Source organism: Loxodonta africana, chromosome 25 (genome assembly GCF_030014295.1).
Source record: "Loxodonta africana isolate mLoxAfr1 chromosome 25, mLoxAfr1.hap2, whole genome shotgun sequence".
Taxonomy (NCBI): domain Eukaryota; kingdom Metazoa; phylum Chordata; class Mammalia; order Proboscidea; family Elephantidae; genus Loxodonta; species Loxodonta africana.
Window position 1 is genome coordinate 19,204,073 of NC_087366.1, and position 18,110 is coordinate 19,222,182.

The 18,110-nt window shown below is 44.9% G+C and overlaps 1 protein-coding gene across 11 annotated transcripts in view; it reads right to left on the bottom strand.

The window, feature by feature from the left end:
* LAMC2 (laminin subunit gamma 2) overlaps positions 1-18,110 on the bottom strand; it is a 79,624-nt gene that overhangs the window by 16,257 nt on the left and 45,257 nt on the right. For all 11 annotated transcript variants that reach the window (XM_064276550.1, XM_064276544.1, XM_064276546.1 and 8 more), the window contains exons 7-17: positions 15,174-15,310; positions 14,304-14,426; positions 13,196-13,385; positions 9,691-9,803; positions 8,066-8,284; positions 7,260-7,442; positions 6,158-6,403; positions 4,044-4,189; positions 2,043-2,196; positions 1,526-1,731; positions 231-310 (exon numbers count right to left, since the gene is read on the bottom strand). In XM_064276550.1, coding sequence (XP_064132620.1) covers positions 231-310; positions 1,526-1,731; positions 2,043-2,196; positions 4,044-4,189; positions 6,158-6,403; positions 7,260-7,442; positions 8,066-8,284; positions 9,691-9,803; positions 13,196-13,385; positions 14,304-14,426; positions 15,174-15,310 — 1,797 coding nt within the window. The remainder of the gene's footprint in view (positions 1-230; positions 311-1,525; positions 1,732-2,042; positions 2,197-4,043; positions 4,190-6,157; positions 6,404-7,259; positions 7,443-8,065; positions 8,285-9,690; positions 9,804-13,195; positions 13,386-14,303; positions 14,427-15,173; positions 15,311-18,110) is intronic.

The following is an 18,110-nucleotide window of genomic DNA, read 5'->3' on the forward strand; positions in this document are numbered from 1 at the left end:
AAATCTGGGAATGCAACACTCCCACCCCCAGCTCCTGCCAAACTACCCTGCCCAGTGGCCACCAACATGCTGAAAGCCAAGTCATTAAAAAATGGCTTCAAGGCAAGGGGGTGGCTGTAAGGGAGCCTAGAGGGAATGAATATGGTGCTTGGTGCTGGTACCCTACAGTCTTGTTCAAGTCCGCCCCTGCAGAGCCGACCCGAAGCAGACGTGCCTCTGATGCTGCTCACCTGTCTGCCAATTTCTGGGCTTCCTGAGCCAGGCTTTTAAAGTTGTTTGGCCCCTCGTAGTGCTCGGTGGGAGGAATGTTCTATGCAAAAAAGGAGAATTGGTTAAGGGCTTGCACTGGACCACAGAACCTCAGCAGGTTCCACATCTGTCCAGTCAGAGTGGCTTTTTCAGCCACACAGGGTGCCACACACTGACACTGCCATCAAGAGCCCTGATTCACCACAACCATCGTTCATGTCTTTTTAAAAAGTCTGTATAGTGAGGTATAATGTAGAAACCCAAGTTCAAAAGAAGTCTGTGTATGGATATAGATGTGTTTAAAAATGCATATGTGTTTATAATTTTATATGTATTTAAAGTCCAGTAAACTGTACACCAAGTTTTAACAGTGGTTATTTTTCAGTAATGAGGTCATATGGGAATTTGATTTATTGGTTGCATTTTCTACAATAAACATATTATTTTTGTAAGAAGTGAAAAATCAATACACATTATTTTTTAAATACTCTATTTCCTCAGCAGAGTGTCTGATTATCTTCCAATTTTCTTTATCCATCACCCACCCATGGACTTATATTATTGTCACCATCGCATTCTTAATTCAGAAATAAAAGAGTACTCGATCAAATCTAAGAAACCCTGGTGGCACAGTGGTTAAGCACTCGGCTGCTAACCAAAGGTAGGAGATTCAAACCCACCAGCCACTCCACGGGAGAAAGATGTGGCAGCCTACTTCTGTAAAGATTAACTAAAAACCAAAACCAAACCCACTGCTGTCAAGTCGATTCTGACTCAGAGCTACCCTACAAGACAGAGTAGAACTGCCCCATAGAGTTTCAAAGAGCGGCTAGTAGATTCAAACTGCCAACCTTTTGGTTGGCAGATGAATTCTTAACCACTACGCCACCATTAAAGCCTTGGAAATCCTATGGGGGCAGTTCTACTCTGTTCTACAGGGTCGCTATGAGTCGGAATCAACTTGACAGCAGTGGATTTGGGTTTTGGGCAATCAAATTGCTCCTTCTTATCACACTACCAAATTATGTCATTAAGAAAATCACGATGAGGATATGGTCAGAAGTAAATGACCTAGAGAGAGGAACATAAAGCAGTAGGATGGGAAACTGCAGGAGGCCAAAGAACATAAAGCAATAGGGTCTCTTTCAGGGAAGAGAAGACTGACTATCTGCCAGACACACCAGAAAGCCAGAGAGACAGAAAACGAGCCAGGAGATCTGCAGTGGGTCTCCCGGCCCAGCAGTGGTTCTCAGCACCCTAACCCAGAGACACCTACAGTGTTCTGCAGGGAAGCTTCACTCTCTGCCAGGCTCAGGCGCATCTGAGTGATGAGCCTGCGGGTCTCCTGAACGCGGTTCTGATGCTGGCTGCCCAGGGCCCGGACTCTGTCCACCGTCATCTTGAGGTCATCCAGGCGATTCCGGTAGCTGTTTTGTTGGTTCCTCACTTTGGCCAGCTGGAGATTTAGGGATCTAATCGCACCTGAGCACAAAGAAGGAAAGGGAGGGTGAGTACTTTCCAGGTCAGCATAGAGTTATCAAACATAACAGGGCTGAAAAGGGACTTTGACTTATGGCAAAATGGTAAAAACTTCAGATATGAATGCATTCAACTGCTCTTTTATCTCTGTCATTCAGGTCCCAGGAGAATGTCACAGACATCCTTTCACCTCTGCAAGAGCTGGGCAGAAACACCAGCTGAACTGATACCCACAGATGACTATGACATGGCGTAGTGGTTCTTCCTAGAACCATGAATTCTCTGCTGTCTGAAGGGAGGTTGGCCTTGATCACCTTCTGAAATCTGAGCTTCTCTCAGGATGTTCCAGAGAGCCTCCTCCGCCTGCTGAATCCTGCCTTCCAGCTCTGCATTGGGTACTGCTCCACCATCCCGAGCCTCAGAAACCAGGGCCTCCAGGCTCTGGAGCTGCTGCGTAAACTGGTCCATCTAAAACCACATGAAAGAGGATCAGAACAGATGGTGGAGACCATGGTCCAATACCAGGTACCCAGGGGATGATGGGGAAAGCTCGGAAATGCTTGGCATGTCATAGCGGGTGAGAGTTTAGACTCTGGAGCCTAGACTCCTTGAGTTTGAATCCTGACTCTAGGCTCCACTATTCACTAGCTGTGTGACCTTGTGCAAGTCACTTTCTTCACTCATATAATGGGAATAATAATGATACTACCTCATAGAGTTGTTACATGGACTAAATAACTTAATATTTACAAGGGTTTAGAACAGAACCTGGCACAGAAAAAGTGTTATATAAGGTTTGTTAAATAGATAAATTTTTAAAAAAACAGGTTGAACTTGTTCGACATTTGGGGTCCAGTTCAGGCCTTTTCTTCCCCTACTCCTCACCCCAGCAAAATAATAATTAATAGCAACCACAACATCAAGTTCATTTTTATCTGGAATTTGAAGGCCATTCCTGTTTGAACGGCCTTGACCCCTTCTGGACTCCTTATATCTTTTACATTTTCACATTTTTCTTTATTTTTACAGGGATGTCTCTTGTAAAATAAATCCAGCTACAAAGTGGCATCTGACAGTGGGAAGAACCTTGAACTCAGAGTCAGGAGACATGGGTGGGACACAGGTTCCACTGGGCCATGTGGCTGCGAAAAGTTACAAATTTTCTGAGACTTCACTCACCTAAAACTGAGATCAGAATAGTTTTTCTCCCAGCTTAACAAAGTTTTCATGAATATCAAATGAGATATCAGATTTTTTTATGCAAATAATGAGCATCTTCTACATTTGTTTGCCAACCGTGCCTCCCCCTTCCCCCCGCTCCATGAGGTATTTTTCAGAAGCATATTATGCTAATTTTTTACAGCAGAATGTAAAAAGCCACTGGCGTAGCGGCGCTTATGAAAATACCTTGCAGGGGAGCAGTCCGTAGTTGGCAAACAAACTTAGAAGGTGCGCATTATTTGGGTAAAAGTGTGGTAGTGTTATGGATTGAGTTGTATCTCCCAAAAACATGTTAGGGAATCCTAACCCCTATACCTGTGGCTATGATCCTATTTGGAAATAGGGTTTTCTTCATTATGTCAGTGTGGGGTGTGCACTAAACCTGATCACTTTGAGTTATAAAAAAAATTGCAGATTAGACACAGAAGCACACATATAAACTGGGGAAGACAGGAGCCATGTCAGGATCCTTTACAAGCCAAGGGACCAAGGAACACCTGGGATGACCTACAAGTTAGTAATTAACACAGTCAAGACCTTGCTTTGGACTTTTAGACTCCAGAACTGTGAAAAAATTAATTTCTGTTTTGTAAAGCCACTCACTTGTGGTATCTGTGTTACAGTAGCACCAGGTAACTAAGAGAGTATTCGCAAAAAGTACTTTGAAAATAGTATACATAAGAACACATATATGAAGTATTATTACTGTTATACCAAAAACCAAACTCACTGCTGCCGAGTCAGTTCTGACTCATAGACCCCATAGAGCTTCCAAGGCTGTAAATCTCTATGGAAGCAGACTGCCACATTTTTCTTCCGCAGAGCCGCTTGTGATTTCGAACAGCCAACCTTTTGGTCAGCAGTCAATTGCTTTAACCGCTGTACCACCAGGGCTCCTTATTATTATACAGCAGTGGTTTTTTAATACAGCAACGATTAAAGGGAGAAAAATGAACTATCACTACCCCTCTTCCCCCAGGAAACTAGCACAGCCCTTGATCTATGACATAACCACCCAGTAGACACTTCAGGAATTTGAAATTCTGCAGATGGCACAGGGAGTGCTAAGAAGCGGCTCTGCTGGGCGTGCACACCTGAATCTTGACTTGGTTATAACAAGCTGGACAGCTGGTTAATGCTGCATGGTCACAGTTGAGGCCCCCAAATCCTGGCTTGCAGACACAGCTCCCATCACTTCGACATTCCACAGGCGCTGAGCCCATAGGGTTGCAGTTGCAAGCTAGAGATCAGAGACAGACAAACAGTCAGGGAGCATTCACAGCAAGGTAACTCCAGAATCTGGAGGCATAAAAAAGAGCAAAGGAAGAAGGTCAAGTCACCAATAGCAAAGAATCCTTGTTTGCCCTTGTCCATTCATCTCATGTTGGATTCGCCTCTTGGCTAAGCCTCCAAGCACATCCTTAATACAGGCAGGTCTTAAGAATCATCTGGCAAATTAGTTTTGGTGAGTGCGGATGTACAACAGTCCATCCTTTCTGGCACTTGTTTTCTTCTTCTTGTTAGATTGTAAGCCTCTTAGATATTCTGCAGGCCCTCCAGCCTTGCTCACAAGGGAAATAACATTTCTTCTGAGACCATTATGTACCAGACGTTGTAGATGTAGAGGTTTCTCCCATTTCACAGAAGAGAATGTGAGCTCAGAGAAGGTGAGTAACTTGCCCAAAGTTGCACAGCAAGTAAATGGCAGAGCTGGAATGTGAACCTGGGTCTGTCTGCCCCTAACACCTATGTTCTTTTCCTTCTGCTGTGTTGCCTCTGACATAGCAAATGTAGCAAGGAAGCGAGACCTTCGTTAATTCAATTAAATTGATTGAGCACCTACTATGTGCCAGGTTCTATTGTAGGTGCTGAGGATATAACAATGGATAAACGTTGCTCTAATGGAGTTACAGGGATCCCCTGTGTTGCTCTATCTTTAATGCTCACAAAACTCTTGTTACATAGTAATATTATCACTTATCTAACTGTACTGCAGTTACTTGCATACATATTTCTGAGCTCCTCAGGAGCTGGGACTGGCATAACCTTGGCATCTAGCTCTGCATTGGGTATATAGTAGGTGCTCGATAACATAGTTAAGTGAAGAAATGTATGGTTTAAAGTCAGTGAAATTCCTGTTAATAACACCTCATAGCTAGAATTACAGGAAGAATTTACAACATGCTTTCTCATGTTATTTTATCTTCAGAACAACTTTGAGCTAAATATTATTCATGCATAAGAAAATTGAAGGCTCAGAGAGATTCACTGGCATGTTCAATGTAATGCAGTGAGTGTGTTACAAAACTGAACTTGAACTCAGGATTGGTGATATCATGTGTAGCTCTTCCTAGGATGGGGTGCTTTCTGGCCCACGAACCCCCCAGGGTCTGGGCCCCTTGGTAGAAGCCCCAGGTTGCATAGAGATCCTCAGAGGTTCAGGGGTAGGGTCTCTGGTGTGACTGGGAGGTTCTGGGCTCCCTGCAGACCTCTTGGCCTTCCTAGGGAACCAGGAGTCCCCTAAACTGGGTTCTCGGAGGTACTCTGGACTTTATAATATGCAAAGTCCCCAGGTTCTAGGTGTCAGGGCTTGTCTGGGAACTTCGTGGCTAAGGATTGAGGCTCTAGGGCAGGCCAGCTCCTCTAGAACAGAACTTGCCTCTGGAATAGAACCTGTGACAAGGTTTGCAAGGAGAGCTGAGCAAGAGCACCAACGAGCATGTCGTGCTTTGATCTGCAGCAGCCCTTCAGAATGCCACCTGAGAGCTGCCTCTTTGGAGCCATCTTGTTAGGAGAATGCTTGGCTGTTCTCTTTCTATACATCAGCTACACAGGCTTCCTGAGAGGGTCTCTTAAACTACTTTATCGCCCCGCTTCAGTTTGTTCAGTCTTCTTCTCGAGTCATGACTCTCCCACGAGAGGTTTGGCAGCCACTTCTTTAACTCCTCTTCCACTTAGGAATGTAAACCTGACCTTTCCACTCTTCCCACCCAGCTTTAGCCCTCCCGAGCTTCTCCAGCTGTGCCTTCCAGAGCCCTGCCGCCGGGGGAATGGTCTGAGGCCTTTGACTGGCAAAAGGTCCAGGCTGTTCACGGGCCAGTTGGTCAGGGAAACCAAAGTAAACAGCATGATATCAATTATGCTTGCCCTTGCAGATTAGCAAGCTTATGTGTACACACACACACCCTGTCTTAGGGCACAATCCTACCTCGACACTTGTCTGCTGGGTTGGGGGCCAAGGGATCCCCGAAGTATCCAGCTTTGCACTGGTCACAGTGGAAGCCAGCCGTGTTGTGGATGCACTTCAAACACCTGCCTGTCAGGCGGTCACAGTTCCCAGGTGCACTGGGGTCCACGTTGTCATTGCACTGGCAGGGCTGACAGGGCCTCACGGGGCCGCGTTCCCCAAAGGGGTCCCCAAAGTAGCCATCAGCACAGAGTTCACAGCGGGCACCTGGGAAGGAACCAATGGCCAGGCCCAAGTTCTCATCCATTGGCGGCAAGACCAGACCCAGAGGCTCAAAGTAGCAAGTCACCCTCTAAAACAGCCAGGGAGACATGCTCCCCCCACCCCCACCTCCACAATACCACCCCCAGGAGCAGGCGCTCCACAGTGGGCTGCTGATATTAGAACACAGCAGCACCACCAGGAGGCTTCCTCCCAGTTATCTAGCTGGTTGGGAAAAGCCAGCATCTCCACAGAAGTAATGGGATTTAGAGCCATACCCCTAAGGGCGCTGCTGATGAATTCATTCTTTCAGACTGAACAGCAGAGAAATGCTGAAACTTAAGAGTTCACTAAGTTTTTGGTTATTTTATAAAATTTAGTTTAACCATGTATTTGGACTGAAATCTTTTCTTCACCTGTTGGTTGATTATAAACCTCCTAAAACAGCTTTATATGTTTGCTGCTTTATCTTCGTTCAAGTCACTTTACCTCTTGGGCATCACAATATTCTTTAGAATGAGGGCATTTAGATTAACCCAAAGCAATCATAATTTCCTGGAGTCCCAGGGTAGTACAAATGGTTAACGTGCTCAGCTGCTAACTTAAAGTTGGAGGTTCGAGTATACCAAGAGGCACCTCGGAAAAAAGAGCTGGCAACCTACTTCTGAAACATCAGTCATTGAAAACCCTATGGAGCACAGTTCTACTCTGACACACGTGGGGTTGCCATGAGTTGAAATTGACTCCATGCTATTTTTTTTAATGATAATTTCCTAGAAATTCCTTGGAGTAGAAGCTATTGACACAAATCCACAGAATCAGAACAGGAAGAAGCAGGCCCAGCATAGGCCCTAGGCCTTACCAGTGACCCCGAGGGGACAGTTATTGCACACCACCTCCTCTGTCTCGGGCATCACCGAGCAGCTGAACCCATTGCGACAGGGGCATGGCTTACAACTGCGGGGGTCGTGTGGATCGTTGTAGAAACCAATGGGGCAGTCAGCACACTCGATGTCAGGATTTTCATCCCCCGAATAACAATCTCCTGGGAATCAGAGGAAGAAGGGAGAGGCACAAAAACGAGGAGGGTAAAATGATAGTTTTTTTTAATATGGAGGATATGCGGGGCCAGAGCTTAGTAACTCAAAGCCTTCCTGTGTGAAGCTTTTCGCCAAGTATCTGAACACTGATATTCACCCCTGCCTTTTAGTACCAACTCTAAACCTGGCCCATGATCCTGAACCCTACCCTCCCTCTCCTGTGCTAAGTGCACATACAGTTCCTTTGGGATCCAGAACTTCACACCGCTCCCCTGTCCTCCATGGTTAACACCACTTGTTGGCACATTCATTTAGGCCCTGACATTGCCTTTGATCTCCCCCACACAGTTCTTGCAACCTGACACCTTCCGCCACCCAGCACTGAACCAGAACTGCCATTTCCTGAAACCCAGCTACTTTCTCACAACCTTGAGCCATTTCCATAATGAAAAAGATTATGTGCACTAAAGCACCATGTCCATCTTCCCCATCCAGCCCTACTTTCCTTAATCCTTCCCCATCTTTGAAATGAGTTCAGGCCCAGGCTCTCTTACCCGGCTCTTTCCGGGGAGACCCCAGTTACCTGGCTGTACCTCCAGCCGTCTGGTCCAGGTGTCATTTCACTCACCTGTGTCTGGATCGCAGGCTCCCCCTCCTTGGCAGTTACATGGAATACAGGTGCCAAAAGGCCCCAGCTTGGCTGAATCTCTTTTGTAGCCAGAAGCACAATCCTGGCAGAACTGACCCTTATACCCAACAGGACACATGCATTGTTCAACCCAGGGTGCTGGGGCTCCAGAGATGGGGCGGGCTGAAACCAGGGTCACGTTGTCAATGTAGCCAGTACCTGCGATAGAGAACAGATTAGAAGTAGCATATGGGAAGGTCTAAAGTCAAAGCTCTCTTTGGATTTTATTTTTCTTAACTCCCTACCAAAGATAGGCAGTGTTCCGTTGTCATACCACACAGAGAGGTACAGGAGTCCAGCATCATGACTGATCACATAGGCTCCGGAGTCAGGACAATTAGTTTAAATTCTGGCTCCACCCTCACTAGCTGGATGAATTGGGCAAGTCACATAATTCCTCCATGGCTCTGCTTTCTCAGCTGTAGAAGAGCTAACAGGGGTATCTTCAATTGATACCACTATGATTTTTGCAACACTTACCTGATATTTTTGCTACCTGTGATTTTGTGAAAATTAATGAAGCAACGGATATATTATCATATGCCTGGCATATAGTAAAACAAAATTTAATTAAGAACAAAAATCCAGTGGCCATCGAGTTGATTCCTATTCATGGTGACCCCATGTGTTATCAGGTAGAACTAAGCTCCATATGGTTTTCAATGGCTGGTTTTTCAGAAGTAGATTATGAGGGCTTTCTTTTGAGGTGCCTCTGGGTGGACTTGAACCTCCAACCTTTGGGTTAGCAGCTGAGCATGTTGTTTGCACCACCCAGGGACTCAAAGTTTCAATAAACTATTAGCAAAGGCATTTTCTATTTCCTGCCTCATTTTCTCCAACAGTGATATGGAAATGGTGCCTGCCAGCCATACCTCCTTTTTACATGAGGCTAAAAAGCTTAAGCGACTCTGATTTAAACAATTCCAATTGCTACTAGGAGGACCCAGCATGCCAAGCTCAAAAAAAAAGAAAAAAAAAAAGGAATTTACAGAATATATGATGACGTCTGAACATGGTAGCACCGTGTATAATCCCAAAAGGAAAGCTACTCAGGAATAAATAGAGCTGTGTCGTAAATTCCATTTCCTAGCTAAGGAAATCTAAGTTCCTCTGAACTTTTAGCAAGGTAGTATCATTCATTTCTCACTGGTGCTGACCAGGGGCAGATTAACCAGTAAGCAAGGTACGCACGGGCTTAAATTAAGCAAGGTACGCCCGCTATGTGTGGGCCTACTTGTGTTTGCTTACTAATCCGTAGTGCACAGTCTTTGGTGTGGTGAAAAACAGGTGCAATTATGTACTACAGATTAATAAGTAAGCACTAGTAAGACCGTGCGTACCTTACTTGGTGGGTAGTCTATCCCTGGTGCTGACCTCTTTTTAATGAATTATTCCTTTTTAACTTCTAGAATGTGAAAATGTAGACCAAATCAGAGACTCTAAATCAAAGCCATCAAGTGGTACATCTACTTGTTTGGAGACTGTCACCGCCTTACTTCAGAAATGAAGCAGATTACTAAACTAAAACCTAAGAGGAGAGAATAGCATTCCCATTAGTCACGTACTGTATTCTCCATAGGTAGCTCGGATCCGGAGGGCCGTGAGGTTCCGCAGTAACCTTCGATACTCAAAATAACTCAGCTGGGGGCTCCAATTACTGCTTGGATGTTCATTTAATCTGCATTATTTGGAGACAAAAGCTTTAAAAATCTGACTCTTATCACATCCCTGCCTGATACGAATTATGTCTGAGAACGTGGAAACGGCTAAGCCCCTTTGCAGTCCTACGGAGAAGACCAGGAGACACCACCTTGTAGGCACAAACTTGGAGCTTCAAAGAGGTCAAGCCCCATAAGACAGGATGGGAGGTCTCCCAGTGGGGAAAGCCTAGTGTGAGGGGTCATGTCATCTGGAGCAGTGCTGGTCCTAGCTCACCGCAGACCAGTTTCTGTTCTTGGCCACGCAAAATTTAATATTAGAAACACCTCTGAGTTCAAGCGGCTCTGCTCCTCAAGAGATACAATTCATTTTTGGTTTTGTTGTTTAAAAGATTTGTCTGTTATCTGGACACTTTTCATTTACTCTTTTCAAAAATCAATTTCCTAGGTAAATGTATAGAGATTGAAGCTTATTACTAATGGCTCCCAAGGGGAGAGTCATTGCTTAAGGGGCACTGAGTTTCTGTTAATGGAGGTGGAATAATTGGGAAAAAGATAGTGGTGATGGTTACATAACATGACAAATACAATCAATATCACTGAATTATACATGTAGAAATTGTTGAAGTGGCAAATGTTTTGTTATAAATTGTTCACATATAACCCACCCATTGCTGACCTATTTGCCATTGAGCCTATTCGGATTCACAGCGACCCTATGGACAGAGTAGAATTGCCCCATAAGGTTTCCAAGGCTGTAACCTTTACAGAAGCAGTTTGCCCCATCTTTCTCCCATGGAGCAACTGGTAGGTTCGAACCATGGACCTTTTGGCTAGCAGCCAAGTGCTTAACCACTGTACCACCAGGGCTCCTTTGTCATCATAGTAACTCTCCTCATCATATCACCAGCCTCTGCTCCATTCTTTTTTTTTTTTTTTTTAATTTATTGTGCTTTGGGTGAAACTTTACAAATCAAGTCAGTCTGTCATACAGGAAGTTATACACACCCTGTTGTGTACTCCTAGCTGCTCTCCCCTTAATGAGACAGCACATTCCTCCTCTCCACCTTGTATTCCCCATGTCCATTCAACCAGCTCCTGTCCCCCTCTTCCTTCTCATCTCACCACCAGACAGCAGATGCCCACATATTCTCAAGTGTCTGCTTGAGCCACGAAGCTCACTCCTCACCAGCATCATTGTCTATCTTATAGTCCAGGCCAATCCCTGTGTATAGAGTTGGCTTTGGGAATGGTTCCAATCAAAAGGTCTGTAGGCAATGACCATCAGGGTCCCTCTGGTCTCAGTCAGACCATTAAGCCTGGTCTTTTTACGAGAATTTGAGATCTGCATCCCACTGTTCTCCTGCTCCATCAGGGATTTTCTGTTGTGTTCCCTGTCAGGGCAGTGATTGGTGGTAGCCGGGTACCATCTAGTTCTTCCAGTTCCAGGCTGATGGAGGCTCTGGTTTATGTTCTTTTTAATTTTGTTTTGTTTTTAACTGGAATATCTCTTCCAGGAACAATCCTACCCCTTACAGTAAACAAAATTTACTGTGCACCTAGCTTGCACCAGACACTGTGTTAGGCTAGACAATACAAAGACAATGAGGGTGAAGTGATCACAGTCCAGCAGGGGAGTCAAGGGTGGAAACAGATAATTATGAGACAGTATAGTGAACACTATAACAAATGCTTTCTACAGAATGTCATAGAAACACAAAAGAGGTGATTGTAGCTTTACCTGGACTTCTGAAAAGGTTAATACAAGGAAGAACATGGAAGCTGAACCTCAAAGAATAAGTTCACCAAGCTGAGAAGGTGGGAATGGGTATTCCAGGTAGTACTATGTGTTGGTATCATGAGACTAAGTAGCACTCTGTTATCTAAGTACATACCTTGTTTGTGTACTATGAGTCTTCTCTCCATTCCCAAAACCTCTGCCCTGGGTTAAGCCTCCAATCTTGAACTTGCACCACTGTGAATGTGTTCTAACCATCCAGGTAAGGACCCTACCCAATCCATCCTCCACATGACACTCACACCCGGCATTCATACCTAATCTTGCCTTTTCTCTACTTAAAATCTCTCAGTGGCTTTCCATGTCTTGCAGGCCTGCACAAGACTTTATGCACTTTGGCATGACATCCAAAGCCCTCTCTGATGGGTCCCGTTCTAGCCCTGTCAACCTCATCTCTCCATCTCCCCTATATATGCCACACTTCAGTCATAAAATCTGCCTGCCCATCCCTCCTGTATTATGCTTTTACACATCTCCACACATCTTCACATACTCTTTCCCAAGTGTAAGTTGTCCTTCTCTGACTTTTCTCCCTGGGAAACTCTGTCCATCTCTCAATTCTCAGCCCATAAATTGCCTCCTCTGTGACGCTTTCCTTGACTCCTCAGGGTTAGGTGCTCTTTTCTCTTCTTCCAAGACCCTGTGGACATGCACTGCCACGGAAGTGATTTTTATACAGCATTATGTTTGCTTTTTGACATGGTACATTTTCTAGTAGACCACATCTCTTCATTTTGATATCCCAGCCTCTAAAGCCATATCAAGCAATTAGTATGCACTGCTCTCTTCCCCAATCTCTCCGTATAAAAACAAAACCCAGTTGTTATTGAGCCCACTCCAACTCATGGTGGCCTCATGTGTGTCAGAGTAGAACTGTACTCTCTAGAGTTTTCAGTGGCTTACTTTTCAGCAGTAGATCACTAGGCCTTTCTTCAGTGATGCCTCTGGGTAGACTAGAACCCCCAAACTTTCTGGTATCAGCTGAGCATATTAAACTTTTGCACCGCGTAGGGACTCCAACCCCTCTGTACATACCATTAAAAATCCCCATTCTACAGGATAACGTCCAATCTCCCTAGACACATACAAGATTGTCCATGTCCTCACCTCCTCTCTCTCTGACATCACCTCTCATTGTCTTCCTCTCCCCAACTTCTGCTCCACTCATGCTCAACTACTGGGAACTTCCTAAATATACAAAAATCCCTCAAGTATGATGCTTCCTCTGCCTTGTGAACCTCTCCCCTCCTTTTCTTTTCTTAGAGAACTGCTTTCCATAATGTTGCATCTCCTAGGAAGCTTTCCTTGACCACCCCAATGGGGGTCAGTTGTACCTCCTATATATGCTCAAAATACATGTCTATCTGGTCTACCTCTGTCACTTGACATGCTGCACTACAATTATCTGTTTGTCTTTCTCTCCCATTAGCCTGTAAGCTGCTTGAGGACTGGAGTTACGTCCTGTTTGGGGACATAACACTATGTCTGGCATGTACAAAGCGATCAAAAAATGCTTGTTGAATGAACAAATGAATGCTCATTGAACGGCTGTACAAAGGACCTAGATCTTGATCACAGTTTGCTCTCCTTGACCCACCTGTGGTCTCTCTTTACCTGAACATGTAACTCTTGGTGATCCCACAAGGCAGAGTCTTGTCAAGTGGCATCAAGGGAGCTGTGACTCGAAGACCAGCACCTTCCAAGATCACGTCATGGGCTGACGGGTGTCTGCCTCCCCTGTCCACACGGTAGTCAAAGGACAGGCTTTGCCCATAGCTCACCTGTTGATTCCCAAGAAATTTGGCTGTGAAATAGAATTTTAAAAGATTCAGATCAGTTGTGAAACTGGAGATGCAAATAGTGAGCAAGTTTGCATTAATATTGGCAATTTCTGTTGGAGTTCTATGACACCCACCCGTCACCTTACCCCAAACTATTCTGCCAGAAGAGTCAGTACGTGGCACAGGAAACAGCTATACATGTAGTGACTATGAAGGAGGGTTAGTTACTAAAATGCTAAGAGGAATTCATTCTAAGGCAACTCTACCTATTACATGATTCATAGCATGGCCCTTATGACAGAGTGATATATAAATATCCTAGGCATATCAGCTGTAATGCCATTTGTTGTGTCGGGCTTTATAATTTGCAAAGTACTTTCACAAACATCATTGCAGTTGATGGCAATAATTCTCAGAGGAAGGCATTATTATCCCCATTTTACAGATGAGAGAACTGAAGTTCAGAGAAGGTAAGAGAATACGTTGCCTAGCAATCGTATTAGTTAACAAATAACCAGGATTAGAATTGTAATCAAAGCTTTTCTAGGTGCATAACACTGACAGCTTTTTTTTTTTTTTTTAATTTACAGGTATTTAAACTTTTAAGAAATTCTTAACTTTAACTTTTCCATCTGCTTTCAAATAGATCCACAAATTAGACCATCATCCTCAATTTCCACTGAGCATTCTTGGTGGGGAACCTAGAAACTTCCCATTTGATGAAAGTAGGAGACCAGGCCAGGGTCTGACCCAGGACTCCCAGTTCTGCTCTATTGTGTTGTGCCTTGGTAACATCATCAAATCTGGTTTAAGCCCCAACTATCTTCTTAGAGACACTTCCCTTGAACACTAAGTGATCCAGTTTCCACATTTTCTAACTCCATTCTTCTATCTTGATTTCCTTGTCTTATAAATTGGCTTCTATAGGAAAAGTTACATACCAGGAGCCACAAAATAGACAGGGTCTGATCGTCGTGCTGAGCTAAACACATCCCGATGGCGCTGGGACCATTGAAGCTTTGCAGGAGACCCATTTCTTTGGACAGCCTTCCAGCCATCAACATCTGGAACACAAATAAAACCACTCTGCATTCAGGGCAAACCCTCAAACAAGGCAAGATGTGCTGGCCAAAAGTCCAAGTGCTGAGTGGGAAGAGAGGTTTTGTCACTATTTCCACTCTCATGTACCATCATCAGCATTCCCCATGCACCTCTCTACTTGGGTCTCATCTCCACCCCCAGCCTACTTGGCTGTCTCATCTTTGAGTCTGACTCTTAAGATAAATGAGCACATTTTCATCTGCCTATAATTTGTATTTTTATTGTATTTACATAAACCAGGTATGACCTTCATGAAGCGAGAGGGTCTGGTATGTTCAAAGAGAAATTCAGACTTAGAATCACATAAATTCCCAATATTTTTATAATGCTTTGTAGCTTGCCAACTAATCACCCACAAATTAGCTCATTTAATGGGTATGAAAGCAGTTATTATTAGTAAACAGGGGCTTCAGGAAGATTCTCCTAGACTCCCTAATCCAAATGAATAATTTTCTGTGGTTTGGAAATAGGTGGTGAAGGGAAATGCAGGGAGACAACAATCTGGTATCTGGCATGAGTAAATTGTTCAGCTCTACCATTTTCACGATACTAGGGTGTGACTTATTTCCCTGACAAAAGAAAGTATATTAAAAGTTAGAAGAGAGTTGATAAAGATGACTGGAGGACCCCATCGTGCGGCTGGGAAGGAGGTTGTCTGTAAGCTCAAAGCCCCGTGGGAACACAAAAACCTAGGAAACAGAGCCCCTTACCTTGCTGGAAGCCAGAGGTGATCTTATGGACACTGTAATCTGTAGAGCTATGGCAGCTGGCTGAATGCCCGTAGCAGAAACACTGGGTGCAACCCTCAGGATTTCCTGCATCCAGATGGTAGTAGCCTGGTCTACACCTGCAGCATGATTTTAGAAATCAGAATGGTATTATAGATTACTTCTTATTCCATGTGAGGAATCTGTCCACTAATTTAGCCTCTCATGGCAACCCCATGTATGTCAGAGCAGAGCTGCTCCATAGGGTTTTCAACAGCTGATTTTTCAGAAGTAGATCACCAGGCCTTTCTTTCGAGATACCTCTGGGTGGACTCAACCCTCCAACCTATTAGTTAGTAGCTGAGCATGTTAACTGTTTGCACTGCTTAGGGACTCCTTTCTCACACACACACACACACACACACACACAAAAGAAAGACAAATAAACCCATTGCCATCGAGTTCATTCCAACTCATAGTGACCCTATAGGACAGAATAGAACTGCCCCATAGAGTTTCCAAGGAGCACCTGGTAGATTTGAACTTGGTTAGCAGCCTTAGCACTTAACCACTACACCACCAGGGTTTCCAACAAAACTCTACTAATTCCTGGAGAAGGAAAACACCAACTTTCAAGTACCACCCCACTCACAGACCTCTCCCTGATGGACAGTCACAACCCCCAAATGAGGGCACATGAGGAATGTTCACTCTCTCTCCTTCTGGTAGAGCAGAGTCACATTTGTCTTTGTGGCCTGAAGACAGGGACTGACATCCTTGGAGTGGGACCTGGTGAGAAATTTCATGGAGGTCAGACGGGAAGGACCAAGAGGGCTGGACCTATCCTGTAGCAAGTGCTTAATGGGGCAGAAGAGAGGGAGGTGGGGCCAGGAAAGACAGGGCAGATGCCCCAGCCTCCTCACAACACCACTGACCTCCTCACAACACCACTGACCTCCTCACAACACCACTAGGTCTTGACCACCATCCCTGGACCCTCATACCCAGGCTCTGACCCACAGGGGAAAAGGGCAAGGAAGGATATGACAAAGAAGAAGGATGGCTAGAGGCTCTCTGCAAAGGAAAACGGCAGGCACATGGAGGTAAATGCTCCACCTGTGCTCCCAGCAAGCCCACCTCTGCACACAGCTACCCTACAACTTCTAGAAGTTGGGCCCACAGAGAGTGGGTGGGGGAGAGGGGGAGGATTGGATCTTTCTCTGTTCTAGTTGACTACATCCTTCTACATAAAATAATGATAGTTTCAATGATCACTTATTCAGCACTTACAATGTGCCAGGCACCTTATGTATGCTCTTTCATTTAACCCTCACTACAGCTGGTTTTACAGCTGGGTGGTGGTGGTTGTTGCTAGTTTCTGTCCAGTCGATTCAGAACCATGGCAGCTGGTTTTACAGCTGGGTGGTGGTGGTTGTTGCTAGTTTCTGTCCAGTCGATTCAGAACCATGGCAGCCCATGTGTGCAGACGAGATAGAAATTGATGCTTCTGATTTTGTTAGATGAGGAGACTGAGGCCTGAGAGGTAAAGAAGCTCACTCAAGGTCACACAGCTGGTAAGTGGCTGAGGCAAGATCAAAGTCAAATACATCTGCCTCTAAACCCAGTGGTCTTAACCACTAGGCCACATGTCAGGGGTATATTTATTGTGCAACAGCACAGAAAAACAGGTGTGCTGTGAACAGTGGATGCTTCAGGGCATAGTTCTAAATATGCAAGCATTGTTTTTTCTCTGTAGAACAAGGCTTAAAGACATCATTATGGTTTCAATGGGGAGGAAACTTGTAGACAAGAAAGGGAGAGAGGGAGAGATGGGGAGGAAAAGAGGCAGAGAGAGGAGAGGAAAGGAGAGGAGGGGTAGGGAGAGGGAAAGAAGAGGGAATCAAGCAAAACTAAACGATAATAGTTTGGGCTACACTCTGGGGTAATAAATTACAAAGAAGAGCAAGGAAGTAATTAACATAAAAGTCAGGATAGTGGTTACTTCTAGGGAAGGGGGAGGTTATGATTGTGACAGAGCATGTGAAGGACTGCTGGGGCATTTTTTGTTTTTGTTTTTTTTGCAGAGGTCTATTTCTTTTCACATGGAGCTCTGGTGGCCAAGTGGTTAAGCACCTTGACCGTTGGAACCCACTCTGCCCCGTGGGAGAAAGATGTGGCAGTCTGCTTCCGTAAAGATTACAGCCTTGGAAACCGTATGGGCAGTTCTGCTCTGTCCTATGGGGTCGCTATGAGTCAGAATTTACTTGATGGCAACAGGTTTGGTTGGTCTTTTCATTTCTTTTCACTAAGGAGCTCTGGTGACACAATGGTTAAGAGTTTGGCTGCTAACCAAAAGGTCGAAAGGTCGATGGTTCAAACTCATAAACTGCTCTGCAGGAGAAAAGATCTTGCGATCTGCTCCCATAATGATTACAGCCTGAGAAACCCTATGGGGTAGTTCTACTGTTATATAGGGTTGCTACGTTGTGACTCGAGGGCACACAACAAAAACATTTATCATTGAAAAAGTGACTCCTCTTTTAACACAATAATGAGTTATTTTTTCCCTGCCCTCACTTCAGCTGCAAAGAACCCCTTGAAAACACAAGCTAGGAATGTATCTGGCACTTCCTTCACCCAGGTATAAGTGATTGGCAAGGTGCCAAAGAACCGCTTTCTTACTTTTAAGGAAATGAAGAGGAGGCCATACCTCTGGGGCCAACTTCACAGCCCTCTGCTCACCACGGTCTCAGAGGAGAGAGCAGTTTTGAGGCTGAGCACAGTTTGTACTTAAGGAATGTCCTGCAGCAGCAACTGAGGGTGGATCTCTCTTCACCGCTCCACCTGCCCCAACATGGCTTGGGGCCCTGGTTCCCCAGTTCATGTGTGTGCATGTAACCACCATCCCAACCCTGGGGCAGTTCCTTTTCTGTGCAAGAT